Genomic DNA, 26,283 nt, shown 5'->3' on the forward strand with positions numbered 1-26,283 from the left:
GGGGTGGGAGAGAAGGTGAGCACTGGGCTGGTGTGGGCAGTGGGCAGGGCAGGGGAGGCTCAGCCCTGGAAGGAGGGTCCCCAAAGCCCCCCAGCAGGGGGGTGATGCTGGGGGTCTCCCTGCTCTGGGTCTCTGTCCCTGTGCAGGGCTGGGTTGGGGTGAGAGGAGCTGGGTGCTGACACCTTGCCCTGCTCCCAGCCCCGGTGTGTTCATCGGCATCGCCCAAGCCACTGTAGCAGAGGTGCCATGGGGCCAGGCTGTGCCAGCGTCCTGGGCTGGCTCCTGCTGGCACAGGCAGCCCTGCAGGCCACAGGTACGTGTCCCTGGGCTGTGCAGGGTGGTGGGTTTGGGGTCTGTGGTGGGTCAGAGGGGTGGGCTGGGCTCCTGCCGCAGCCCTCGGTGCCTGCCCCGTCTCTCCTGTGCCACAGGCGGCCGTCCCTGCGATGCCAAGGACTTTGGGCACGGCTCGCTGGTCTGCGCCTGCAGTGCCATGTACTGCGACACGCTGGACCCCCTGGTCCTGCCGGCCCCCGGCTCCTACGTCAAGTACGAGAGCAGCAAGGCCGGCAAGAGGCTGGAGAGGAGCGAGGGGAGGTTCCAGCACAACGCCGAGAGCCCAGGTACCGCCACGGCCAGGACCTGCTGCCCACCCAGGGACAGAGTCCGTCCCACACGGTGGCAGTGACTCTGTGTGTCCCCCCCCAGATTTCCACCTCACCCTGGACACGGCACAGCGGTACCAGAAGGTGAAGGGCTTTGGGGGCTCCATCACCGACGCAGCCGCCATCAACATCCAGTCCCTGTCCCAGGCTGCCCAGAACCACCTGCTCCGCTCCTACTTCTCCGAGGAAGGTGAGCCCGGGGCAGGGGGACACTGCTAGGTGACAGGGCTGGGGGTGCTGCGCCCCCCAAATACACCCTGGCAGTGCCCATCACCACCCACCCTGTCCCCAGGCATCGAGTACAACCTCGTGCGTGTGCCCATGGCCAGCACCGACTTCTCCGTCCGCCTGTACACCTACGCCGACGCCGAGGGAGACTTCGAGCTCAAACACTTCAACCTGACGGAGGAGGACACGAGGATGAAGGTGGGTCCTGCAGGAACAGCCCAAGGGACCAGGGCTGCTACCTGAGTGGGATGGGATGGGATAAAATCAAGTTGAGACGGGATGGGATTGGCTTGGGATAGGATGGGCTTCGGAAGGGGAGTACCTTCCTGCTGATGGGGAGGGAGAAGGACTCATTCTTCCATCTGGATGGGATGGGATGGGATGGGATGGGATGGGATGGGATGGGATGGGATGGGATGGGATGGGATGGGATGGGACAGGATGGGATGGGATGAGATGGAGAAGGGGGGTACTGTCTCACTGATGGAGAGAAAGAGGCCTCATCCTTCTTCTGAGTGGGAGACAGGATGGGACAGGATGGGATGGGACATGATGGGAAGGAATGGGATGGGAAGGGAATGGATGGGGAAGGGGAGCACCTTCCTGCCAATGGGGAGGGAGAGGACTCATCCTGCCCCCTGGCTGAGATGAGATGGAATAGAATGGAATGGGTTGGGATAGGGAAGGGGAGCACCTTCCCACCTCCGGGGAGGGAGAGGAGGACTCCTGCTGCCTGCACTGTCAGTGCTGGGGCAGACCTGGAGAGCTCTCTGCCATCCCTCTTCTCCCCAGATCCCCATCCTCCGGGCGGCCCAGGCGGTGGCCAAGCGGCCGCTGTCCCTCTATGCCAGCCCCTGGACCTCCCCTGTCTGGATGAAGACGAACGGCGCGATGACGGGGAGGGGGACACTGAAGGGCAACCCTGGAGACAAGTACCACAAGGCCTGGGCCAAGTACTTCATCAGGTGAGGGGCCACAGGAGCACGGTGGGTGCCAGGGATGCTGTGCCGGGGCTGGGGCTGGCATGGGTGCGACGGGGCCGTTCACCGTCTGCCCCACACCAGGTTCCTGGATGAATATGCCAAGCACAACCTGACCTTCTGGGCAGTGACGGCAGGGAACGAGCCCACGGCCGGGGAGATTGTTTTCTACCCCTTCCAGTGCCTGGGCTTCTCCCCCGAGCACCAGCGGGATTTCATTGCCCAGGACCTGGGCCCAGCGTTGGCCAACAGCTCCCACCGCCACGTCCAGCTCATCATCCTGGACGACCAGAGGGTGATGCTGCCCTACTGGGCCCAGGTGGTGAGTCCTCACAGCAGCTTTCCCAACCCCACAGTGGGTCTTCTGCCCCCATGGCAGCACTCCCAGCCCCACCGCAGTTCTCCCAGTCCCACGGCAGCTATTCCAGCCCTGGGCACTGGTGACCCCTTTCTCCTGCCAGGTTCTCAAAGACCCCGTGGCCGCCAGCTACATCAGTGGCATCGGCATCCACTGGTACCTGGACTTCCTGGCGCCCATCGACCTGACTCTCTCCATCACCCATCACCTCTTCCCAGACTATTTCCTCCTCTCCACAGAGGCCTCCACGGGCTCCTACTTTTGGGAGCCCAGGGTGGTACTGGGTGGCTGGGACCGTGGGAGCAAGTACAGCCACAGCATCCTCACGGTAGGGCTGGGCAGGGGCCGGGGATGCACCAGCTACCCCCTGTGGCTCAACACCGGGACTCAGCTCCATCCCCTGCCCCACAGAACCTCAACAACTACGTGACAGGCTGGACCGACTGGAACCTGGCCCTGGACATGGAGGGGGGCCCCAACTGGAGCAAGAACTACGTGGACAGTCCCATCATCGTGGACAGCAGCAAGGACATCTTCTACAAGCAACCCATGTTCTACCACCTGGGGCACTTCAGGTGGGCCAGGGGCTGCTGGCTCCTGCTGCCAGCTCCAGTGCCATTCCTGGCACCATGCTCAGACCCTGCTTGTCCCCACAGCAAGTTCATCCCTGAGGGCTCACAGCGTGTGGGACTGGCTGTCTCCAAGAAGTGCCACCGGTGTGACCTGGAGCACTCGGCTTTCCTGCGCCCCGACGGCACCGTCGTCCTGGTGGTCCTGAACCGGTGAGTGGCTCAGCCCTGTGCCCTGCTGCACGGCCCCACTGCTCCCACTGAGCTCCATCCCCTCTCTCATTCCCCTCAGCTCCCCCACGGATGTGTCCTTCGGGATCTCTGACCCCCGGGTCGGCTTCATCGAGGCCATGGCTCCCAGTGACTCCATCCAGACGCTCCTGTGGAAGCAGCCAGCCTAGTGCAGCTGCTGGAGGAGCAAAGTGCTGGTGGGGGCTTGGGGATGGGACCCCCATGGGGCTGGGGCTGCAGCAGAGCCCCTGCAGCCCCCTGTGCCCCAGGGGACCTGTTTGATCCAGGGGCTGCGACGCCTGCACTTTTCTAGATGTTTTCATAAAATAAACAGGTTTTCTAAAACCTCGCCTGCACCCCCACCCCCCTTGGTGCCAGCTCAGCGGGCAAGCTGTGCCAGGGATGGAGGGGGCAGGTTTGGGGCTGATGGCACCTCCTGAGCCCTATGGGGTCCTGCCCTGTTCCTGAGGGCATCTTACGGGGTTGGTGCTCCAGGATGCAGGGGACTTTCAGCCCAAGGAGTGGTATCTCCCTCCTGTCTGCAGCATCCCCAGGGCAGGGTCTGAAGCTGGCAGGGACTGCAGACCAGGAGCAGCCAGGACCCGCAGCCGGGATTTAGTGCAGAGCTCTGGCGTCGGCAGCTCCGGTTTCTCCCCGGCCAGAGCAGGCGGCTGCGGTTTCTGCTGCCGGAGCAGCCATCAGCCCCTCCAGCTAATGGGAACCGGGATCTTGGGGCACATACTTCCTGAGTGACGTTATGGGGGAGCGGGCTCGGACTGGGGGGGCTGCACTGAGTCATCCCCCTCCCAGTGGGGCCCCTTGAACTGGGCCAGTACGGGGGAGGCTCCGCAGCTGCCCAGCACCGCAGCTCCGCTCCCGCACGGCGCAGGGCCCCCCCGGTCATCGGGGCCGGGTGGGGGGCACGTGGGGCGCGTGTCCAGGAGCTCAGCCCGGGGACATCCAGCCACCGCAGCAGCAGGGCCGGGATGCCGGTGGCGGCGGCAGCCGGCGGCCAAACAAGCGAGGGCTGTGTGCCGGGCTGGCCCGGCGCCGCCGTTTCCATCTGCGCTCTCGTAAACCCGCAGTGGCCGGCAGGGAACGGCGGCAGCGCGGCCAGCGCCGGGGGCCAGCCCCACGCCGGGTGACCCAGGGGACCACGGGGGGCACAGGGAGCCCGAGTGGCTGCCCCCCGACCCCGCTCACAGCCCGCAAGCCCACGGCGGGCAGCCCACACTCATCGCTCCCGGCCGTGCCAGCCGCGGGAGCTCCCGGCGCTGGCAGGCGTGGAGGAATGCAAACACATGTCAGCGCCGGAGGGATCCCGGCTGCTGGAGCTGGGCTCCGGGTGTCCCGCCGGCAGCAGGGAGTGCTCCCGGGTCTGGGGACGTGTCCTGACGAGCAGCTCCGGCCGCGCTTGGCACTGGTTTCACGTCCCCAGCTGTGCTGCTCTCGGGGCAGCCGGGCTGGCAGCAGCGTGGAGGGCGGGGGACGAGCCCCACAGAATCTGCCCAGAGGGACTCCACACTGGAACGATGTGGGCTCAGCCCCACAGCTGCAGGAGAAGGGATAGGAAATGCAGCTGAGACACCACAGATGCTTTTATGTTCCCCCCGTGCCCAGTCCCCAGTGAGACCTGGGCCTGGGGCCAAGGGCAGAGCTGGGGGCAGGACATGCCGGTGCCCGCTGCAGCACTCCAGCCTGGGCAACTGGGGAAACTGGGAAGGACCCCGAGCGTGCCGAGAGGACAAGAGGGAGGTTTATTGGCGTGGCAGGGACACTCCCGCAGTGAGGGCCGTGGTTCCTGGCGGGACAACGAGCGGAGCACCCACGGGGAATGATGCTGCCAGGCTCCCGGTGTAAAAACAGTCAGTTCCAGGGGGCTGGGGGGGTGAGACAGTCACACAGCTCATCCTCACTCCTCCTCCTCCTCCTCTTCCTCCTCCTCCATGGTGACGGGCTGCCGGCCGGCTGGCCCCACGCCACCGCGCTGGATGGACACGATGCCGCTGAGGAAGGCGTAGCCCAGCATGGCCACCAGCCCCACCAGCACCGACAGCAGCTGGTTGCGCCGTTTGTGGGGGTCCTCCTCTCCCTCACTGCTGTCCGTGCCTGCAGCCCGTGGGGCACCGGCCAAGGGATCAGCTGGGGGAACAGAGCAGGGATGAGAGGGGGGAAAGGTCACCCCGAGCCCGCAGGGTGAGGTGGGGGACAGCTCTCACCTCCATCCCAGGGGAAGTAGAGGCTGAGGATGGAGGTGCAGTAGTTGCACAGGTTCTGCAGGGACTTCAGGTGCTGCTGCAGTTTCCCGTTGGGCAGCTTCGCCTTCAGGAGCGGCGCCAGGCGGCTGAAGACGAAGGCGTCGAGGGAGGCTGGCCTGGGGCACAGAGAGCCAGGGCTGGGCCACTGTCCCCACCCAAAGCCACCCGGACACACTGGCCACCCCCCAGAGCCCTGGGGGATGGCACAAGGCTTCCCCTCCTTGGGAGGGCACTCTGCCTCCAGCCCAAGGTGAGGATGGGGAGCAGGATGATCCCATCCCAGACCACTCCCACAGCCTGAATTCCTCACTCCCTGCTGCCTGGAACAGCTCTGTCCCACCCACAAAGCAATGCACAGGGGCTGTGACTCCCCTGCAGACCAGGGGAGGCTCAGCTCTGCCAGGGTGTGGGCAGGCCCCTTCCCCTGCTCCTTCTTCGGCCACTCACGAGTCTCCGAAGAAAAACTTCTGGGAGCCGAGGCGCTGGGAGAGGAGTGTCAGGCATTCCCGGGCTTCCCGATAGAGCTGCAGGAGGAGGAGGAGGAGGACAGAGGGTTGTCACCCACTGCCACAGTGCTCAAGGGAGCCGGAGGGCAGAATCCCAGACCCCAATTTGGATTTAGGCTTCACACGGATCCCCTGGGCACCAGCCAGGACCTGCTGTGCCCAGATCTCATATCCCTCACCTGCTTCTCCAGCTTCTCCTCATCCTCCATGTAGTCGTCCCCCCACAGGAGCTGCAGCCGCTCCAGGTGCCGCTTGTGCATGGAGTTGGGCAGGAAGAAGTTGAGGGGGAAGGGGATGGTCTCCGCGTACCATTTCCGCGTGTGCTCCACGTAGTTCTTCGCATCCACCCAGAACGTGTGGATCTGTGGTGGAGAACAACCCGCGGCCCGGCCACGGTGGGGCTGCAGCCAGGGGGGCTGGCACACCAGAGCCCCTGCCCAGCACAGCCACCCCAGAGACCATGAGGGGCTGCAGGAGCATCGTGGTGCAGGGCAGACCCCAGCCCTGGTTGCACAATCCACCCTCACCCCGATCCCTGCCACGCCAGACCCCCGGGACGTTGCTGCCGGCAGCGCTCTCCGGCTCCGCAGGCGGGTGGGCACACACCTGAGCCCACTGGTACGTCTCCAGGGAGCAGACCCCATCCTTGGCCAGCCCCCCTTCCCCATGGCTCCCCCCTGAGCCTCACCAGCACCGGCAGCAGCTTCTCCTCCAGCAGGGACACGAAGGCCAGCGTGTCTGCGTTCTGCGTGGCCGACAGGTCGTAGTCGGTGTTGTACTTCTGCAGAGAAAACACCACGTGCTGAATCCTGCCAGTGGGAGACACGACAGAGCCCCTTCCTCCTCGAGGGGCTCTGGTGCCCCCCAGCCCGGGGCAGAGGGTGTTCCACACCCCCCTGTACCTGTTTCCTGAGGTGAGTTATGATCTGCTGCGTTTTGGAGATGGTGCCCTCGTCCTGCGTCCTCAGTGCGGGCAGGTGCCCTGTGGGCAGGGGGAGTGGGGGCTGCAGGTGCTGTGTCTGGGGGGCACCCTGGGCAGGCAAGGGGTTGGGGGGGGAGAGCTGGGACAAGGGGAAGGGCTCCCATGCCCAGGTGAGGGGTGGGAGGCAGAGGGAGAAGTGTGTGTAAGGGGTGGTGGGGGGCACAGGGGTGCAGGTGAGGGGTGGAAACCGTGTGTGATGGAAAATGAGGATGAGGGGGATGCACTGGGATGTGGGTGTGGGTGACAGGCAGGGGGGTGTAATGGGAAAAGGGAGAACAGTGAGGTGCAATGGGACAGGGTGGGCAGTGGGGTGCGAGGGTGCAGGGGGGCACAGGAAAAGACGGGTGTGATGGGGTGAGGGGGTGCAATGTAGTGAAGGGGGTGTCCAAAGGGACATGGGGTGCGATAGGATAAGGAGGTGCAATGGGGTGTGAGGGTGCAACGGGACAGTGGAGGTGCGATGGGACAGGGGTGTGATGGGATGAGGGGGCTGTGCAGTGGAGTGCAGTGGACTGGGAGGGTGCAGGGGGGCCACAGGAAAAGGGGGGTGAGATGAGGGGGATTTGTGATGGGGTGAGGGGGCATCCAAGGGGACATAGGTCACAGTGGGATGAGGGTGTGCAAGGGGGTTGTGATGGGATGAGAGGGGTGTGATGAGGTACAGCGGAGTGCAGTGATGCAGGGGGGGACAGGACAAGGGGGTGTAATGGGGAACAAGGGTGCAATAGGACAAGGGAGGTGCAATGGGACGGGGGGTGATGGGGTACAGGGGAATGCTGTGGTGGTCATAGGACAAGGGGGTGCAATGAGATGAGAAAGTGCAATGTGGCAGGAGAGTGCAGGGGGGGGGCACTGGACATGAGGGATGCAATGGGGTGGGAGGGTGTGATAGGGCAGAGGGTGAAATAGGATGGGAGGGTGATGGGACAGGGGGTGTTATGGGATGAGGGGGGGTGATGGGGTACAGTGGGGTGCAATGGGGTGGGAGGGTGCAGGGTAGGGGGGGCATAGGACAGAGGGTGTTCAACTGGATGAGGGGCTGCCATGGGGTAGGGGGGGACCAGTGGGGTGGGGGATCCACAGAACATGAGGGATGCGGTGGGATAGGAGGGTGTGATGGGATGAGGAGGGTGTGTGATCTGTGGGAGGCTGCAGCGGTGCAGAGCAGGGGGGGCAATGGGGCGAGGGGTCCCCGCCGTGCCGGTACCGGGTGGTCCCGGCGGTTCCGGTGCCGGTATCCCCCGCGGGGCCCTTACCGGAGGGGCTCCTCCAGGGGTGGGTGACCCGGTGCACCTTCAGCGGCGCCCCCGTGAACCGCGCGTAGGTCTGCGGGAGGGAGGGAGGGAGGGAGGGAGCGGCGGCAGCGGGGGCTCAGCCCGCGGGACCCCCGGCCCGGCCCGTCACCGGCCCCGCCGCCCCGGCCCCGCCGCTCACCAGCACGGCCAGGCAGTCGGGGTCCACCGAGGGCAGCCCCCAGCCCCCGGCCCAGCAGAACAGCTCCATGGGCGCCGCCATCTTCCGCCGACCCGGAACCGGACGGGCGGCCCCGCACCGCCCCCGCCGCGGGGCGGCACCGGCGGCACCGCACCGGGGGCTCCGCGGGGCTCCGGAGTGCAAGGTCGGCGGTGGTGGCGACTGCCGGGACCCCCGCACCGCTCAGCTCAGCTCCGCACTGCTCGGCCCCGCACCTCCACGCGCTGCACCGCACAGTCCTGCTCAGCCCCGCACCTCCCCGGACCGCTCCGCCCTGCCCAGCCCCGCACCTCCCCGCACCGCTCGCCTCAGCTCCACCCTGCCCGGCCCGGCACCTCCACGCGCTGCACCGCACAGTCCTGCTCAGCCCCGCATCTCCCCGCACCGCTCAGCTCAGCTCCACCCTGCTCGGCCCCGCACCTCCACGCACTGCACTGAACAGTCCCGCTCAGCCCCGCACCTCCCCGCATCGCGCAGCCCTGCTCTGGCCCGCACCACACATCACATTGTGCAGCCGTTCTCAGCCCCGCACCGCTCGGCTCGGCTCAGCTCCACACTGCTCACCCTGCTCATCCCCGCACCTTCCCGCTCCACCCTGTTCAGCCCCGCACCGCACAGCCACACACCTCCCGCACCGCCTCGCAGAGCCCGGTACCTCCCTGCTCGGCCCCGCACCACTCAGCCACGCACCGCCCGCACCACAGAGCCCCGCATCGCTGGACCCCGCTCAGCCTCGCACCCCCCTGCACGTCTCCATGGACCGCAGCCGGGCCGGGAGCCCGCTGGCAGCGGCGGAGGGAAAACGCCCCGCGTGCGGCTCGGGACCACCCCCCTCCATCACTCCCACCCCCGCTCCCCCGTTACGCGGGGCCGCTGGCGCGGGGCCGGACCGGGGGCGCGGGGCTGGGGCGGCCCCGGGGCCGGGCCCGGCCCGTTGTTATGGCACTGGGGGAAACAGCTGTAAACACGTCTTGGCCGGGGCTCCGCGGGAGCGGCTCGGCGGCCCGAGCATCCCCCGGCGGTACGGACCGGCCCCAGAGCTCCGCCGGCCCGGGGGGCTTCGCGGCGTGGGACAACCCCGGACAAGCGACCCCACGGCCGGTCCCGCTCTCCCGGACCGGGATGCTCCGGCGCTGCTGGGGCGGCCCCAGCCCGCCTGACCTCCCGGTGAACTGGCGCTGCGAGCGGGGGCTGCCCCGGGGGCGGGCAGTGCCCGGTGGGGGGGCTCCCCGCAGCCCCGGGCCCGGTGCGCCGCGACCGCCCGCTGCCCCCCCGTCGCCTCCGGGGCCTCCGCCGGTGGCCCGCCGGTGGCCCCGAGATGCGCCCGGTGATTGACGGCTCTTTGTTTCCTCCTCGCCGGCCCCGTCGGCCCCTCCCCCGTGCGCCACCCCGCCCCGCCGCGCTCCGCTCCGCACCGGCGGCACCGGCGGCACCATGGGGGCACCGGGGGGCTCCGCGCTCCTGGCGCTGCTCCTGCTGGGCGCCGCCGCCGCGGCGCGCCCGGGGCTGCAAGGTATAACGGGGAAGCTCGGGGCGGCGGCGGGGCGGCCCCGACGGGGCGGCGGGACTGGCGGCAGTCGGGGGGCGGCGGCGGCAGCAGCAGCAGCAGCCCCTGTCCCGGGGCTGCTGACAGCGGCTCCGCTCGCCCCGGGGGAGCCGGGCAGCGGGGACACAGGGACATTCATCCCCGGGGCGCAGGGCGGCCGCCGGTTCCGATGCCGGCTCGGGGCGGCGGGGGGGTCCCTCGGCGAGGGCTGACCGCGGAACCAGAGCTCCTTTCGGTCTGCACGGAGCGGACGGGCACCCGTTCGGCTGCGGGACTGGGCTGTCCGCGCTCCCACCGGAGCGCCCCGGGGGCCCGGCCGTCTCTCCGGGGTCTCCCGGTCCGGCCGTTGCTGCTGGGCGCGGGGGGTGCCGCGGAGCGGGATGCGGGGGAGCCCCGGTTGCAGGGCGGGCTCCGGGCCGTGACTCCGCCGGTCCCGGCGGTGCGGGGGCTCCGCGGGTCGCTCTCGGCGGCGCGGCCGGTCCTGGAGCGCCACCGCGCGGGGGCGGCCCCGGAGACCCCGGGGCTTCCCCGGTCCCCCCGGGGAACGGCGGTCCAGGGTCACCTCCAACCCCCCCTCGGTGTGACCGCACCGGGAATCCCTGCGGTCACCGGCCGCAGCTGCGGCTGCCGGTGCGGAGGCGACCCCGGTGCTCGGCTCCCGCAGTCATTGACCTGCTGCTGGTGAGCGAGGTGCGGCAGATGGCCAGCGTGGCCCACAAGATCCGCATGGAGCTCCTGACCGTCAACGACGTGTACCTCCTGTCCACCTTCCGCCTGCCCCCCAAGCAGGGGGGGACCCTCTTCGGCCTCTACTCCAAGAAGGACAACACGCGGTGGCTGGAGGTCTCGGTCGTGGGGAAGATCAACAAAGGTGGGTGGGTGCCCCACGTGTGGGGACGGGCTGGTCCTGCTCCTGCCCCAGTGCTCTGAGGGAAACAGGACTGAGTTCCTGCCATCCAAGGGGCTCACGGGGAGGAGCAGTGGGTGCCTGCTGGTCCCGGGGTGCTGCCGGTGCCGGGGGGGAGCTGACGGCCCCTCCCCGCTCCTCCGCAGTCCTGGTGCGGTACCTGCGGGAGGACAACAAGGTGCACTCGGTCAACCTGCAGCACGCGCACGTGGCGGACGGGCAGAGCCACTCTGTCATCGTGCGCCTGAGCGGGCTGCGCAGGGACACGCTGAGCGTGGAGCTCTACGTCGACTGCAAGCAGATGGACTCCAGCGTGGGGCTGCCCGAGCTGTCCGAGATCCCCCTGGCCGAGGTGGAGGCCATCGAGGTGCGCACGGGGCAGAAGGCCTACCAGAGGATGCAGGTGAGTGCTGGGGGGACTGAGACCCCACCACTGTGCCCTTGGGGATGGGCAGAGCCCCCCCCAGTGACTGTGTCTCCCCATGTACATCAGGGGTTCGTGGAGTCCATGAAGCTGATCCTGGGCGGGTCCATGAGCCGCGTGGGGGCCCTGAGCGAGTGCCCTTTCCAAGGAGATGAGTCCATTCACAGTGCAGGTAATGGCTTGGGGGCTTATGGAGTCACCTGTGCGTGCTGTGGTACAGGGAGGTGGGGGGTGACAGCACAGACGGGTGCTCCTGCCTCTCCTGGCCCAGGGTCCCCACACAGGCGGGAGCTCCATCGCTGCTCACGTGCTGACCGGGAGTGACTGTGTGAGGTGATGCTGCCGGGTGTGACGGCAGCATTTGGTAACATCTTGTCTCTCTCCTTGCAGTGACGAGTGTGCTGGCCTCCATCCTGGGTGAGTCCCTGCTCTGCTTTCCCCGTTCCCTGGCCTGAGGCATTTGGGGCTCCACGGAGGCAGAAACCCTTCCACAGCCTGTCCCAGTGCCCCACATGGGGTGCATCAAAAGGCACGGGTTGTGTTATGGGGAAAGGGATCCTGTGTGAACCACAGAGGAGAAGAACAGGCTGTCAACTGCCTTGTCCTCCCAGCTCAGTGTTGGTGGGCAGAGCAGTCCTGGCCTATGTCCCCAGGGGGCTGTGTCTGTCCTGGGATTGACCTTGTCCTTTCTGCTGCTGGCAGGTGAGCAGACCAAGGCGCTGGTCACGCAGCTGACCCTCTTCAACCGGGTCCTGTCAGAGCTGCGGGAAGACATTAGGGACCAGGTGGGACAGTGGGGGGGTACCAGCCCTCCCTGGGCCGGATTTCCCTAGAGCACGGTGCCAGCACCCCCTGATGCTCCACGCTCTGCTGCCTTGCAGGTGAAGGAGATGTCTCTGATCCGCAACACCATCATGGAGTGCCAGGTCTGCGGTGAGTGCTGGCGAGGCTCTGCCCCCACCTCGGGGGGGCAAAGAGCCGCCTTGTCTCAACCCTCATCTGCCTGTCCTCCCCTCAGGCTTCCACGAGCACCGGTCCCGCTGCAACCCCAACCCCTGCTTCAGCGGGGTGGACTGCATGGAGACGTACGAGTACCCCGGGTACCGCTGCGGGCCCTGCCCACCGGGGCTGGAGGGCAACGGCACACACTGCGCTGACATCGAGGAGGTGGGCACGCTCTGGGGAGACCAGCAGCCCCAGCACTGCCAGGGCAGTGCAGGCAGAGGATGCTTCCTCTCAGCAAAGGCCCTGCTGGGATGGCAGCAGCCCCGATGCTGTGCCCGAGGGTGAAGCTGGTCTCTCTTCCTGGTGCTGCAGTGTGCCCATGCCAACCCCTGCTTCCCTGGCTCCAAGTGCATCAACACATCCCCTGGGTTCCGCTGTGAGCCCTGTCCCCGTGGCTATCGAGGCAACACCGTCTCTGGTGTGGGGGTAGACTATGCCAAGGCCAGCAAGCAGGTGAGTGAGGTGCCACAGGACTCCACCAGGTCCCTGTGGGTGCTCCAGACTGCGGGGCAGGGTGGAGGATGCAGTGCCTGTGAGGAAGGCAGCATCCCAGGGGGGCAGGAATGGGCAGAGGAAGGCCCCGGTGAGGGTTTCTCCCACACTGCTTGCAGGTTTGCACGGATATCGATGAATGCAATGACGGGAACAATGGGGGCTGCGACCCCAACTCCATCTGCACCAACACGCTGGTGAGCAGCGCTGTCCCGCTCCCTCCCTGGCTCCCGGGGCCACCCGGCTCCCCTCATCCCGCCCCTGCCCTCTCTCCCCCTCCAGGGCTCCTTCAAGTGTGGTCCCTGCAAGTCAGGCTTTGTGGGGAACCAAACGTCGGGCTGCATCCCCCAAAAGTCCTGCAGCACCACCACCACCAACCCCTGCGACATCAACGGCTTCTGCTTGTTCGAGAGAAACGGGGAGATCTCCTGTGCGGTGAGTGGGGGGCAGGGCTGGGAGGGGGTGTGGGGGTTATGGCAGGGGCAGCATTGGTCCTGCCAGGGCCCTTCCCAGCCCCTGATCTCTTCTTCAGTGCAACGTGGGCTGGGCTGGCAATGGCAACGTGTGCGGGCCAGACACGGACCTGGACGGTTACCCGGACGAGCCCCTGCCCTGCATTGACAACAACAAGCACTGCAAGCAGGTGGGCTCCTGGAGGGGGTGCAGGGGCTGGGGGGTGCAGGGGCCACAGCAGAGCCATGCTCCAGACCTCATCTCCTCCCCTTCCCTGCAGGACAACTGCCGCCTGACGCCCAATTCCGGGCAGGAGGATGCCGACAACGACGGCATTGGGGACCAGTGTGATGATGACGCTGATGGTGATGGCGTCAAGAACGTGGAGGTGGCTGTGCTGGGGGGTGGCTGTGCTGGTGGCTCTGGGAGGGCTTCTCCTTTTGGCTCAGACCTGAGTCCCTCAGGATGCTTCTCTTGGGGAGCAGCAGGCTGGTGGCTCAGCATGCTGGAGACATCCTCCTACCCTGTGGCTTCTTGTCTGCAAGCCACTGCAGCAGCAGCAACATCCCTGTCCTCTTCCGCAGGACAACTGCCGGCTCTTCCCCAACAAAGACCAGCAGAACTCAGACACTGACTCCTTCGGGGATGCCTGTGACAACTGCCCCAACGTGCCCAACAATGACCAGCGGGACACAGACAGCAATGGCGAGGGGGACGCTTGTGACAACGACATCGATGGGGACGGTGAGTGGCTATTGGGGTGGCCTGGTTGTGCCAGGGGGGCTGTCCTGGGACAGCCAGTGTTGGGGAAGGGCATCCACCACCCAGCGCTGTCCTTGCAGGGATTCCCAACATGCTGGATAACTGCCCCAAGGTGCCCAACCCTCTGCAGACGGACCGGGATGAGGATGGTGTTGGGGATGCCTGTGACAGTTGCCCTGAAATGAGCAACCCCACTCAGGTATGGGGCAGCCCACTCAGGGCAGGGGGCCTGAGGCAAGTGGGGCCTGGCCTGGTGTGGAGTGGGGTGTCCTTCTCGCCCTGGGGTGTCACTGAACTAGGGCTGTGGTCTCCTCCAGACAGATATGGACAGCGACCTGGTAGGAGACATCTGTGACACCAATGAGGACAGGTGGGGACAGTGTTGCAGTGGGGTCACCTTCCCATCCAGTCCTGTCCTGTCCTGTCCCTGGGGACAGAATTGATTCAGGACCTGGCAGGGGGGATGACAGGGTCTTAAAGACTCTGAGACGTAGTGCCAGGTCCCTGCTTTTGGCACTGCTCTGACCTTGTTCTTGCTCCCAGCGACGGGGACGGGCATCAGGACACCAAGGACAACTGCGCCGAGATCCCCAACAGCTCCCAGCTGGACTCGGACAATGATGGGCTGGGGGACGACTGTGACAATGACGATGACAACGATGGCATCCCGGACTACGTGCCACCTGGCCCAGACAACTGCCGCCTCATTCCCAACCCCAACCAGAAGGACTCGGACGGTGAGTGTGGGTCAGGTGAGGGGAGGCAGAGCCACGTGGGCTCAGCCCGGCCCTGACTGGGCACGTGTCTCCAGGGAATGGCGTGGGTGACGTCTGCGAGGAGGACTTTGACAATGACACCGTGGTGGACCAGCTGGACGTGTGTCCCGAGAGCGCCGAGGTGACACTCACCGACTTCCGCGCCTACCAGACCGTCATCCTCGACCCCGAGGGGGATGCCCAGATCGACCCCAACTGGGTTGTCCTCAACCAGGTGTGGGTGCTGTGCCCCGTGTTTCTGGGGGCTGTGCTGCAGGGTGGGAGCTGAGGGGGTCGGGAGGTCCCCGGGGGTGCTGGGGCTGCCCCTCACCCTGCTGTCCCTCACAGGGCATGGAGATCGTGCAGACCATGAACAGCGACCCGGGCTTGGCTGTGGGTAAGAGATATTCACCCACCCACAGGCCCTGGGGGCAGCCCCCCTACTCCTGCCCCTCTGCGTGGGGGGGGATGAGGGCCAGTTCTTTGCCCCACAGAGGGGTGAAGGGTGGGTGGGCTGGGGAATCCCACAGCGTTTCCTGCCCGTAGGCTACACGGCCTTCAACGGGGTGGACTTCGAGGGCACCTTCCACGTCAACACCGTTACCGATGATGACTACGCCGGCTTCATCTTCAGCTACCAGGACAGCGCCAGCTTCTACGTGGTGATGTGGAAGCAGACGGAGCAGACGTACTGGCAGGCCACCCCTTTCCGTGCCGTGGCCGAGCCAGGGCTGCAGCTCAAGGTGGGTGCTGGCTCCCCATGGGCCAGGTCAGGCTCCCCATTCCCCCCAGCCAGGTCCTCTCTGACACCCCCTGTGCCCCCCAGGCAGTGAAGTCCTCGACGGGCCCCGGGGAGCACCTGCGGAACGCGCTGTGGCACACGGGCCACACGCCCGACCACGTCCGCCTGCTCTGGAAGGACCCCCGGAACGTCGGCTGGAGGGACAAGACGTCCTACCGCTGGCAGCTGGCACACAGGCCCCAGGTGGGCTACATCAGGTGAGTGGGGGGCAGGGGGGCTGCTGAGGTGGTGGGGGGTGTGCTCACCACGGGGCAGGGTGGGGTCCAGCCCTAGTGGGACCACACCGGTGGGGGAATGCTGATCACTGGGAGGAAAACAATCCTGGTGTGGTCCAGCCCTGGTGAAGGTAATGATGACCATCAGGAAGGGTCCTGCCCTGTGCAATCACCCTGGTGACAGGATGCCACGTGGGGAGGGATCCAGCCATGTGGGACCACTGCAGTGGGGGGATGCTGGCCGTGGGGGGGGAAACCAGCCCTGTGAGACCACCCTAGTGAGGGGATACTGGTCGTGGGGTGGTACCCAGCCCTGTGGGGCCACCGCAGTGGGGGGATGCCGGCCATGGGGAGGGGTCCTGGCCGGTGGGGCCGCGGGAGCGTTTCCCCTTTAAGGCTCCCGCCGGGGCGGCCGCGGCGGGGGGGCTCCGCCACCGGGCCCTCCGCCCCCAGGGCCCCCGGGGCCATTGTCCCGTCGCCATGGCGACCCCGCCGGCGCCTTTCACATGCAAAGTGCCCGACAAAGGCGGCGGGGCCGGGCCGGGGGCGGCGCGGGGGGGGCTCCAGCCCGGCCATGGCGGGGGGCCCCGGCCCGGGGGTCCAGCTCGGCCCGGTGCCCCCGGCCCAGCCCCCCACTGGATGCCCCGGCCCCAGCCCGGTGCCGCCATCCTGGGTCGGGATGCCCGGCAGGGCCCGATGCTGGTCCTGGAGGGGTCCCAGTGGGGTCCTGGCGGGGTCCAGGTGCTGGCCCCGATGGGGTCTCGGTGGGATCCCGATGCTGACCCCGGTGGGGTCCCGCTGACTGGTCGGGCCCCTTTATCCCCCCAGGGTCCGTCTGTACGAGGGCCCGCGGCTGGTGGCCGACTCCGGGGTGATCATCGACACCACGATGCGCGGGGGGCGGCTGGGGGTCTTCTGCTTCTCCCAGGAGAACATCATCTGGTCCAACCTGCAGTACCGCTGCAACGGTGAGCAGGGCCCCCCGGGACCCCAGCCCCGGCGGCCGGCCGAGCATCCCCTTCGCGCCCCTGCGGCGGCGGTCGGGCCGTCGGTCCTGGGCCGGGGGCTTTACGGGCGCTTGCTCTCCCCGCCGGCTCCTGACGCCCCCCGCGCTGCCCCTCGCAGACACGATCCCCGCCGACTTCGAGCCCTTCCGCCGATTCCTGCTGGAGGGACGCGAGTGACCGCGCCCGACCCGGGCCTCCCCCGCCAGCGGCACCCGGGGGCGCCCCGGGCCCCGCCGCCCCTCCCGGCCGGGCCCCGCTCCCGGCCCCCCGCGGACTTTGCACTGCCGGTACCGGGGCCCCGCGGTGCCGGGGCTTCCTCCGCGCCTGCCCCGGGCGCTCCGGTCTCTGCCCCACGCCTGGCCATAAAGTTTTGAGTGTTTTCTAGCCTGCGCGCCCCGTCCCTGGCGGGGGTTCCCGGTGCCCCGAGAGGGCTCTGGGTGCCCTCCCCGTGCTCTCGGCTCCGTCCCGCGCCGTCCTCCCGGTGGTCGCAGGGGCCGGGTCTGTGCCCGGCCGGTCCCACCGGCGCAGCCCGCGGCGGCGGGAGGCCGGGACGAGTGCAATATTGGTGGGCGAGAGCACAACACTGCACCGCATCCCGGCCCTCCCGCCGCCCCGGAGGGAGCGGGAGCCGCCGCCGCCGCCGCCCGGGGCCGCTCCGTGGGAACTGCGCGGCGCGCACCGCGGCTCGGCGGCACGGACCGGTCGCCACGGCGACGGCTGTCCCGGCAACGCGGCGGAATGTGCCCCCACCGCCCCCCCGCTCGCCCCGGAGAGCGCGGCCCCGGCACCGGCCCGGCCCCGCGGCGGCGGCGGCGACAATGGGCGCGGCGGCACCGGGCCCCTCTTAAAAGGGCAACGCGGCGCTGCCCGCCGGTGTTGGGGCTGCAACCGGGGCCGGTGCCCGTTCGCGACCCGGGGGTCCCGGGACAGGTGACATCACTGCTCGGTACCGAGCGCCTCGTCCCACGCCCCCAGCGAGGAGCGACCGCGGGTCCCGCTACCCTTTTGGTCTCTCTCTTTCTCCCTCTCCGGTCCCGCTCCCGGTCCAGTCCCGCTCCCGCTTCCATTCCCTCTGCGGTTCCGCTCCGCTTCTCCTCCCACCTCTCCCAGTCCCTCTTCCCCTCCGGTCTCGCCCCAGTCGCCGTCCCGGTCCCGCTCTGGTCTCGCTACAGTCGCAGTCCTGCTCCTGCTCCTGCTCCTGCTCCTGCTCCAGCTCCAGCTCCCAGTCCTGGTCCCAGTCCCGGTCCCAGTCCCGGTCCCGCTCGCGCTCCCGCTCGCTCTCGGGTCTCGCTCCAGTCGCAGTCGCAGTCTTGCTCCCGGTCCCGATCGCGCTCCCGCTCCTGTCTCGCTCCAGTCGTTTTCCCGCTCCCGCTCCGGTCTCGCTCCAGTCGCGGTCCCGATCTCGGTCCCGGTCCGGTCCCGGTCCCGCCCGGCGGTGCCGGTGCGCGGGGCGAGCGTCGTGCGGGGCCGCTCCCACCAGGGGACGCCGCAGCTCCGGCGCCGCCGGTCGGAGCGGGAGCGCGCGCGGGGCAGCCGCGGGGGCGCGCGGGTCGGGACCCCCCCCGGGCACGGCGGGGACACGGGACACACCGAGCAGGGAGCGGGTGGGCACACGGGACCCCGAGGCACGGACAGGGTGGACACACGGGACCCACGAGGCACGGGGGGGGTGGGTGCACAGGACCCACGGGATGCAGCCACGGTGGCTGCACGGCCCCCTGGCCCGGGGCTCGTGTGTGAGAGGGTTGCCGTGAGAGGTGCTGTGGTCCCTGTGAGACCCACCTGCCCCTCAGCCCCCCACACGGCGTGTCCTCCGTGCGTGGAGGGACACTGTAGGCATCAAGCCCCTGCTTTGGGGGGTGATAGAGGAGCTCTGGGGAGAGCCCCCGGTGCTCAATGGGACCGAGGATTGATGCTGGCACAGCGGGCAGAGGGCAGTGGGGAGGTCAGTGTCACTGCATGGGGGCTGCCGTCCCCACGGCGAGGCCTTTGGGGGAGGACAAGTTCACCCAGAGTTGCTGCCTGCACTCTGCCTGTGCCCTGCCTGCATCCTACCCGTGTCCCCGTGTCTGGCACCAAGGCTCTGGCCCCCGGTGGGGACAGAAAGCCACTGGGTCCCATTGCACCTGCACTGACACCAAGGCCATCCATGCCTTGCCCCGGTGTCACTGCAGCACAGAGGGTCCCCCGTCTCTGCTCCCCTTCTCAGCGCTGCCCTGGAACCCTTTGGTGTGGCTGGGGTGGCACTTCGGCTCCACGGGAGGCTGAGCAGGAGTCAGGTGTGGGAGACCCCACCAACGCCTCCCCAGGAATTGGGGCCCTCCCAGGGATCGGGGCTCCCCCCCTGGGAGTGCGGGTCTCTTCAGGACAGGGGCAGGGAGGGACCACAGTGGCTGGTGATGCCCAGCCGTGCCAGGAGCACGTGTCACCTGGAGGACGTGGGCTCTGTGCCCCGGCACGGGCGGCACCCGTTACCTCTGGGGTGGGGCACCTGGCGTCAGCCGTGTCCTGAGTGGGGTCAGGGGTTTGTACCTGCTGGAGGGGCCCTAGGACCTGCAGGCAGGTTACTGGGAGGTACTGGGATGTCGTGGGGCCCTTGGCTCCACCTGCGTAAGCATTTCGGGGGGGGTCACCAGTGTTTATTTGAGTGCAGGGCGAGGCAGTGACCGGCCGGTAATGATTAACCCCGGGCTGAGCCAGAGGCTGAGGCCCCCCCTGCATGAGGGGCTGGGGGGCTCCGTGTCCCCCCTGTAACCCCACCAGGTCCCGGGGGCTGTGGCTCAGCCCGTAGGGTTGGGCAGATGCTACCCCTACCCCTGCCCGGGATGCCCAGCTACTGTCCCGTCCTGTGCCTGCCCGAGGCTGTGTCCGTTCACGGCACGGGAATGCTGCCAGCGGTGTCCCCCCGAGCCAGGGAAGCAGGGGGGGACCCAGCCTGGGGGGCTGTGTGTATGTGATGCTGCTGTGGGGGCCGTATCGGTGCGGTGGCACCCCTGTGCCAAGCGGGGCAGAGGAACCCCCCTCCCTTGAGCCGGCGGTGGGGTGGGGCCTCTCCACCTGCTCCAGGTGCTCTATAAAGCTCCGGCCGCTGCCGAGCCGCCAGTTCCGGATCCCTGGATCGAGGCGTGCGCCGCCGGCTAACGGGAGAGCAACCACCGCCCAGCCCCGCCAGGCGCTGGGACCCTCCGGACGAGCCCCATGGCGTTCACTGCCCTTCTGCTGCTGCTGGTGCTGGGCACAGGTGAGGGGCTGGGGCACCCCGAGCCGGGGGGAGCTGGGCTGTGACCTGGGCAAGTGGGGAGGTACTGGGCCAGGGGGAGAGGAGTGGGGTCTCTTTCAGAGTGGGTACCAGGGGACACCAGAGCCGGTGGCAATCCAGCAGCAGGGACCTTGTCACCTGTCCCGGTCTGGCTCCGGGGTGCAGCACCGCAGGGCTGGTTGTGCCCAGCAAAGCCGGGACCTGGGGGCTCAAACCACGGCCCCTTCTCTGCCGTGTCCGGGGCTGGGCTGTGCCGGGACCAGCCGGAGCAGGCTGTGCCTGGGGCTCGCAGGCTGGAATGCAGGTGTGTCCCGGTGAGCACCCGGACCCCGGGCTCTCCTCCAGTGCCGCCGGCTCCTGCGGCACCCGCTGAGAACCTGCCCAGGAGCTGCCTGTGCTGGCCCACAGCCAGGCCAGGCGGGTCCGAGGGGCACAGGGGGCACCCCACCCTGCAACCCACAGCAAAGGAGGCTTTATTGGGGTGGTGCCTGCGCCCCACAGTGTGGCAGGGTCACCCCAGGATCTGGGGGTCTGCAGGGCTGGTGCCAGTGCCCAGGTGGCACTGCCTGGACCCTTGGCGGTGTCACACATGCCCAGCACCAACCACAGTCATGGGATGTTCCTGAAGGTCTCATGGGCAGCAGGAGCCACCGGTTCTTGGCTCGTGTGGATCACGGTGCTTCCTGCAGTGTCCAGCTCTGTTGGGCAAAACCTTCCCAAATCGGGGCTGCAGCTGCCGACTCCTGGTGTTTCCTCCAGGTACATGTGCCGTGCCCACGGAGACGACCATGGAGATGGAAACGGCCGAAACGACCGCCACGGAGATGACCACGGAGACCACCACCCGCACCTTGACCGCTGCTCCTCCTGTCTTCACCAGGGGCACAGGAGGCAGCAGGTCCCCACCCACTCTCTTCCCTCACGCCACCGTGTTCCCTGGCAAAAACACCACAGACTTCCAGTCCGGCAACCACTCCTTGGGCAACGGCACCACAGTGCCCGTCCCTGGCAGCCCAGCCATCTCCCACCCCAATGTCACCTCAAACAGCAGCAGCTGGGCTCCCCACTTGGGCACCAACAACAGCTCTGCCGCTCCCACCACCGTGGATGGCGGCAACTCCAGCGCCAACGGCAGCACCAGCGCTCAGGTCCCTCCCACCCGGACAACCTCTGTGACAGCTGAGGGCAGCACGGCTCACAGGCAGACCCCTACCAGGGAGGGTCCCAACCCCAGCAAAGCCACGACCCGGCTGCCCGCTGCCGTCCAGCTGCTCGCCCGCGTCCCGCTGTCCTTCCGCATCATCAACAGGAGCTTCAACGAGAGCCTGCGTGACCCCACGTCGGAGCAGTACCGGAGCCTGAGCCGCACTGTCCTGAGCATGGTGAGTCCTGGGAGCTCTGCCCGCACCAGCAAACCCCCCCAGGCTGTGCCAGGGAGGAGCTGCCTCACCTTGGGGCTCACCCTGAGCATCTGCTCTGCCAGCAGCTCCAGCTGCATGGGAGTGGGAAGGGTGGGGTGTCTGTGGGGAGGTGATGGATGGAGAGTCTGTGGGGAGGTGACGGATGGGGAGTCTGTGGGGAGGTGACAGATGAGGTGTCTGTGGGGAGGTGACGGATGGGGTGCCTGTGGGGAGGTGACGGACGGGGTGTCTGTGGGGAGGTGACAGATGGGGTGTCTGTGGGGAGGTGTCTGTGGGGAGGTCACCGTCACCCCAATGCTTCGTTCCAGTTTGAACACGTGTTCGGCTGCGCGGGCTGTGCGGGCACACAGACCTACATGGGGTGCAGTGAGCTGCAGTACAGGTGAGCAGCAGCAGCATCCTGGCACAGGTATCCCACCTGGTGCCGAGCCCCTTGGGGGGTGATCTGGGCACTGACACCTCCTCCCACACAGCCAGGGCTCGGTGGAGGTGCAGTCCACCCTCGTGTTTGGGAATGGTAGTGACACTGTCACCCCCAACGCTGCCGAGCAGCGCCTGAGGAAGAGCCTGGACCAGAATGGCTTCATCATGGGCCTGCAGCTGGACAGCATCCAGAGTGAGTGGGGGCTCTGGGACAGAGTGGGAGGGCAGATGGAGCCCGGGGTGGGGTCAGAGGGCTCTCTAAATGCTGCCCTGTCCTGGCTGGGGCTCTTTGGTGCTGAGACAAGCTCAGGGCTCACAGCGGGCAGAGTCAGTGCAGGTTCCCAGTGGGCAGCACTAGGAAGAGCAAGTGGATTCCGTGGGGGAGGGCTCAGCCCCTGATGCCCCATCCTGGGGTCTCTCAGGGCTCTGTCAGGCTCTGCCCGTGGTGCAGACTCAGCTCTGCTCCTTTCAGGCTCCACAGAGGTGATGTCCCCAGCACCGGTGCCCGTGGTCCCAGACTGGGCCATTGCTCTGCTGGTCCTGGTCAGCATCCTGGTGCTGCTGAGCTTCTTCACCTGCCTCCTCCTGATGGTGAGGTCCCATCCCCATCCTCATCTGTGTTCTGCCAGTGAGTCCCCTGTCCCCATGCCCCAGGCCCTGATCCCTTCTCTCTCCCCCAGTCCTCCTGCACGTGCCGCCGGAAAAGCCGAGGGAAGCTGGACCTGCTCAGCCAGAAGGATTCCTACCACCCCATGGCTGAGTACCTCCAGTACCAGAGCCACGGGCGCTACGTGTCCCCCAACAGCAAACCCAACCCCTACAGCCAGGTGAGAGCGAGACCCCCATCCCCGGGGTCTGGCTGCTGTGGGGTGGGGGCAGAGCAGGGGTACATCCCCTGGTTAATGGCTAACGGAGCCGGGATGGGTGTCCGGGGAGCTCGTCCCACACCGGGCTCGCCAGGAGGTGAGGGTAACTTTCACGCCTGGCTGGAGCCGCGTGGGGAGCGGGTGCGCGGCCGGCGCGGGCAGACCCTACCCGGCTCCGGGGAGCTCCCCGCGACCTTGGGCGGCTGCTCCCCCTGCCCAGCCCTGGCAGCACTGCAGGGCTCACTGCCTGCCCGCGCTGCCCCTTCTCCCGCTCAGCTGCATCCCAACCCGTCCCTCGGCTCTCCTGGTGTTGCAGCATCCTCTGCCGCGGGTGGGGAGCGGGGATGGGGGCACTTCAGGGCTGGCGGCGGGGCGGATCCCCACAGCCTGCACCCCAACCCACACCAGCTCCGAAAATGGAGCTGCAGGTGCCGCGGCGGGAGCCGCCCGCAGGCACGAAGAACTCCCCTGGGCAATGTGGGGCATAGAAGCCACCCCGTTCCCCCCCTCCCCGTGCCCTGCGCTCCCCCCAGGCCGGGGCTGCGGGCGGGGGCCGAGCGTCCAGCTGCTCTGCTCCCTGCGAGCAGCTCACCCTGTGCAAATACCAGGGGCCTGGGTAAATATTTACCTTCTCGCTCGCCGGGCCGGCTTATCGTGTGAGAACACGGCCGGGGCCAGTGCGGCTCCTCCCATGCACGGAGCGGGGCGGGGGGGGGGTGGCTCGAGGTGCCCGTTTGGGCCTGGGGTGCCCACGGTGCCCGTGGCTGGGGGGTAGGTGCCCACCACGCAGTTTTTGGCTGCCCGCAGTGGCCGTGGGGAGGGTGTGGGGGGGTTCCCCTGTTGCCTCCGGGGGAGGGGGCTCAGCCCAGCCCTGACACCGCCGCACTTTTCCTCCCCCCAAGGTGGCCGGCAGCAGCACCACGAGGGCCGGCACCTTCACCTACACCAACCCTTCCGCCGGCTCCGACAACCTCTGAGGCACACTCTGGGACGGAGGGCGGCTGCCGAGGGGAGGGGGCAGCTGCAGCCCCCCACTCCCGGGGGAGCAGCACCGGCCCCGGGCACATCCCCCGGTGCTGCTCGGCCCCTCGCCGCGGGCAGCGGGCGCTGGATGGTTCTGGAGCAGCCGGATTCGCGCATATGACAGAACTGGATGAACGAAGATTGGGGGCGGGGGGGAGGGTCCCCCGCACCCCACGGTCCCCGCTTGGCTTTGCAACCCTGCTCCGTGCCGGGGGCGTGGCGGGGGCCGGGCTCATACTCCCCCTGCACTCACCCCTGGGGATTCAATTGCTCTTTTTGTGGTGTTGTTTTACATAAATATCTCTGTTTGGGGGGTGTTGGTGCCGGGCTCGGCTCGGCGGGGTGGCAGGTCCTGGGTGGGGTGGCAGGTCTCGGCCGGGGTATATTTATCACAGTTACAATAAAAGGATGGGGGCAGCCACGTGTCCCCAGGGCTGTGCGGGGGGGGCTCCCCTTGGGCTGTGACAACCCCAGTGTGGCTGTCAGGGGGTGACTCCAGCTTGGGCAGTTGCTCTCACTTCTCAATCCAGGCAGTACTGGGGTTGGTGCCGGGGGTGTCACTGTGTCCCCAGTCCCTGTGTCCCTCTGGGTGTGACATGTCTGCTGGGCTCCATCCCTCTGAGCCCTCCTGCACTCTCGGTTTCTGTTCACTCGTTTGACGTTTGACACGTCCCATTTCCCCACGGCTGCACAGGTGGAATGTGACAGAGCCAACGGGGCCGTGCAGCTGCACGGGCTGCACGTGTGTCACCGGGTGCATGTGGCATGTCCTGCCCCCCTCCCCTGCCTGCTCCAGGCTGGAGGTCCTCCAAACCCTGAGGGAGCCCCAAAAAGGCTTGGGGGCTGCTGGAAGGAGGGGGGCACAGCTGGAAGGTGGGATGTGCCGAGGGGCAGCATGGTGGCCCCAGCAGGGCTGTGTGTTGGGCTGTGCCAGGGAACAAGCCTTGGGAATGCCATGCCTGGAGCACAGTGTTGGCCCTCTGGCAATCCCAGTTTGGGCTGGGCCCATCCTGGGCACTGGGAGGGTTTTGGCAACCACTGAAAAGGCAGAAAAACAAGGAACCAAACCTTCCTGTAAGAAATCCCATGTGGGTGCAGGCACGGAGCCAGTGCTTGGCCAGGAACACCCTTGGGACCAGCCCAGTGGCTGCTGGACAGCTCTGAGTGGGGGTCACTGCTGTGCCAAGTGCCCAGAGAGCCTGGTATGTGCTGGGAGGTGTCAGAGCTGTGCTGGGCTGTGGGGGCCTCTGGGGAAAGGGGGGCTGCCCAGTGCCCCCAGGCTCAGCTGTGGGGTGGGGAGTGCACTGATGGGGGGCTGTGGTACAGCACAGCATCCCCCCCCAATCCATGCTGCCAGCTGGGGATGGGGTTGTGTGCCTGGGGCAGAGCCCTGTGGAGAGCAGGGGGTGCCTGGGGTTGCTGCTGCCCCTCCTCAGTCTCCCCCCTCACCCTCCCCACCCTCCAGCCTTGGGCAGGGCCTCAGGAATCAAAACAGGCACCAGGGCTGGGCCCTACAAAGAGCTGCCTGTCCACAGGGAGCCCGACCCTGCGGCCCCCTCACCTTCAAACATAAGGGTGGGGTCCCCAGGGGCAGGCATCAGCCTGGGGGGGCCCTGCCCCACGTGGCCCTTCCACCTGCCATGCAGTGTACCCAAGTGGGGGGTCCAGCTCTGTTACCCACCCTGAGAGGATGCCTCAGCCTCCCCAGCTGGACTGTGCGCCTTTGGGACCCACCAAAAACGCTGCAGGGGTTTGGTTTAGGCCCAGCAAGGTGATGACCTGTCCAGGAGCCCCCTGACACCCCAGGAGGGGGTGGCAGTGACCACGTGGCTGAGCAGAGCACGGGCAGAACCTGACACGTCAGCACTGCCTGGACTGGGCAGGATTGGCCCCTGCTGGGCACAGGCTGAAGGACAGCCCGGACCCACAGCACTCCAACACCACAGACAACCCAGCCCCATGGTCAGCCTGGTCCCACGGCCCCCCAAGCCCACAGACAGACTGACCCCACAGCCTCTGGCTCGCAAGCCCCATGGTCAGCCCAGGAGCCCCACAGCTCCCTGACCCCAGGGGCAGCCCAGCCCCACAGCCCCCTGGCCCCACGGACAGCCGGACCCCATGGACTGCCTGGCCCCACAACCACAGCTGCCCTCCACGGCAGGGAGGCTCCCGAGGAGTCTGGCATCGCAGTTTATTGTAGGAAACCATGAAAATACAGCGATTGTTGTAACAGAACCCAGGAGAAACGACAGCAGCTCGGACAGATCCTGGGACGGGAACTGCCAGCACGGCCCCCGCGGCGCGTGGGGCTCCCCTGGGCGGGTCGGATCCGGACCCCGCGGCCCCAGCCCGCCCCGGCCGTGTGCGGTTTGGCACCGAGCGGTGTAACGGGAGCCAAGCGTGGCCCTCGGAGCACGTGCAGGCAGGGCACAGGCAGGGCTGGCCAGGCACATGGCTGCCCAAGGACAGGGCAGAGAGGGGGCACCGGGAGCCCACGGGAGGGACCCCTCGGTGGCTGTGGCCGGGGGCCGTGCCCGGCCGGATGAGCCGCATTGAAAACGAGCCATTTTACAAAACGTCTTCACACCTTGTTCCAGCCCCGTCTCCCCCCCGCCCTCTCCCCTACCCCAGCTGCCTCCCCCACCCCAGCCAGCGCCCAGCCTCTCCCCTCCACCG

The 26,283-nt window shown here is 67.7% G+C and overlaps 4 protein-coding genes across 4 annotated transcripts; 3 read left to right on the plus strand and 1 right to left on the minus strand.

Annotated features, from left to right (window-relative positions):
• Positions 1-231: 231 nt before the first annotated feature.
• Positions 232-3,198, plus strand: LOC116799760 (lysosomal acid glucosylceramidase-like). The gene is made up of 10 exons (XM_032713116.1): positions 232-313; positions 429-620; positions 706-852; positions 955-1,088; positions 1,683-1,855; positions 1,955-2,192; positions 2,332-2,556; positions 2,640-2,803; positions 2,885-3,010; positions 3,090-3,198. Exons 1-10 carry the CDS (start codon positions 247-249, stop codon positions 3,196-3,198), a joined length of 1,575 nt encoding a protein of 524 aa, XP_032569007.1. The 5' UTR covers positions 232-246.
• Positions 3,199-4,762: 1,564 nt separating this feature from the next.
• MTX1 (metaxin 1) lies at positions 4,763-8,333 on the minus strand. Its single transcript, XM_032713117.1, has 8 exons — positions 8,209-8,333; positions 8,031-8,100; positions 6,695-6,774; positions 6,481-6,573; positions 5,972-6,154; positions 5,734-5,810; positions 5,248-5,402; positions 4,763-5,170 (listed from the first exon to the last, which is right to left on the minus strand). The coding sequence occupies exons 1-8, from the start codon at positions 8,287-8,289 to the stop codon at positions 4,941-4,943; spliced, it is 969 nt and encodes a 322-aa protein (XP_032569008.1). The 5' UTR covers positions 8,290-8,333; the 3' UTR covers positions 4,763-4,940.
• Positions 8,334-9,681: 1,348 nt separating this feature from the next.
• On the plus strand, positions 9,682-16,999 carry THBS3 (thrombospondin 3). The gene is made up of 23 exons (XM_032713051.1): positions 9,682-9,760; positions 10,458-10,664; positions 10,847-11,103; positions 11,194-11,296; positions 11,515-11,541; positions 11,827-11,909; positions 12,006-12,057; positions 12,143-12,291; positions 12,442-12,582; positions 12,741-12,818; positions 12,904-13,056; positions 13,154-13,264; positions 13,355-13,462; positions 13,659-13,818; positions 13,917-14,035; positions 14,154-14,206; positions 14,380-14,573; positions 14,648-14,826; positions 14,940-14,988; positions 15,138-15,334; positions 15,418-15,590; positions 16,437-16,576; positions 16,734-16,999. Exons 1-23 carry the CDS (start codon positions 9,682-9,684, stop codon positions 16,790-16,792), a joined length of 2,871 nt encoding a protein of 956 aa, XP_032568942.1. The 3' UTR covers positions 16,793-16,999.
• A 2,035-nt stretch (positions 17,000-19,034) lies between these two features.
• On the plus strand, positions 19,035-23,964 carry MUC1 (mucin 1, cell surface associated). The gene is made up of 8 exons (XM_032713054.1): positions 19,035-19,062; positions 19,719-19,856; positions 20,634-21,256; positions 21,604-21,677; positions 21,769-21,911; positions 22,191-22,309; positions 22,399-22,545; positions 23,487-23,964. Exons 2-8 carry the CDS (start codon positions 19,814-19,816, stop codon positions 23,559-23,561), a joined length of 1,224 nt encoding a protein of 407 aa, XP_032568945.1. The 5' UTR covers positions 19,035-19,062; positions 19,719-19,813; the 3' UTR covers positions 23,562-23,964.
• The last annotated feature ends 2,319 nt before the right edge of the window (positions 23,965-26,283 follow it).

Source organism: Chiroxiphia lanceolata, chromosome 29 (genome assembly GCF_009829145.1).
Source record: "Chiroxiphia lanceolata isolate bChiLan1 chromosome 29, bChiLan1.pri, whole genome shotgun sequence".
NCBI lineage: Eukaryota > Metazoa > Chordata > Aves > Passeriformes > Pipridae > Chiroxiphia > Chiroxiphia lanceolata.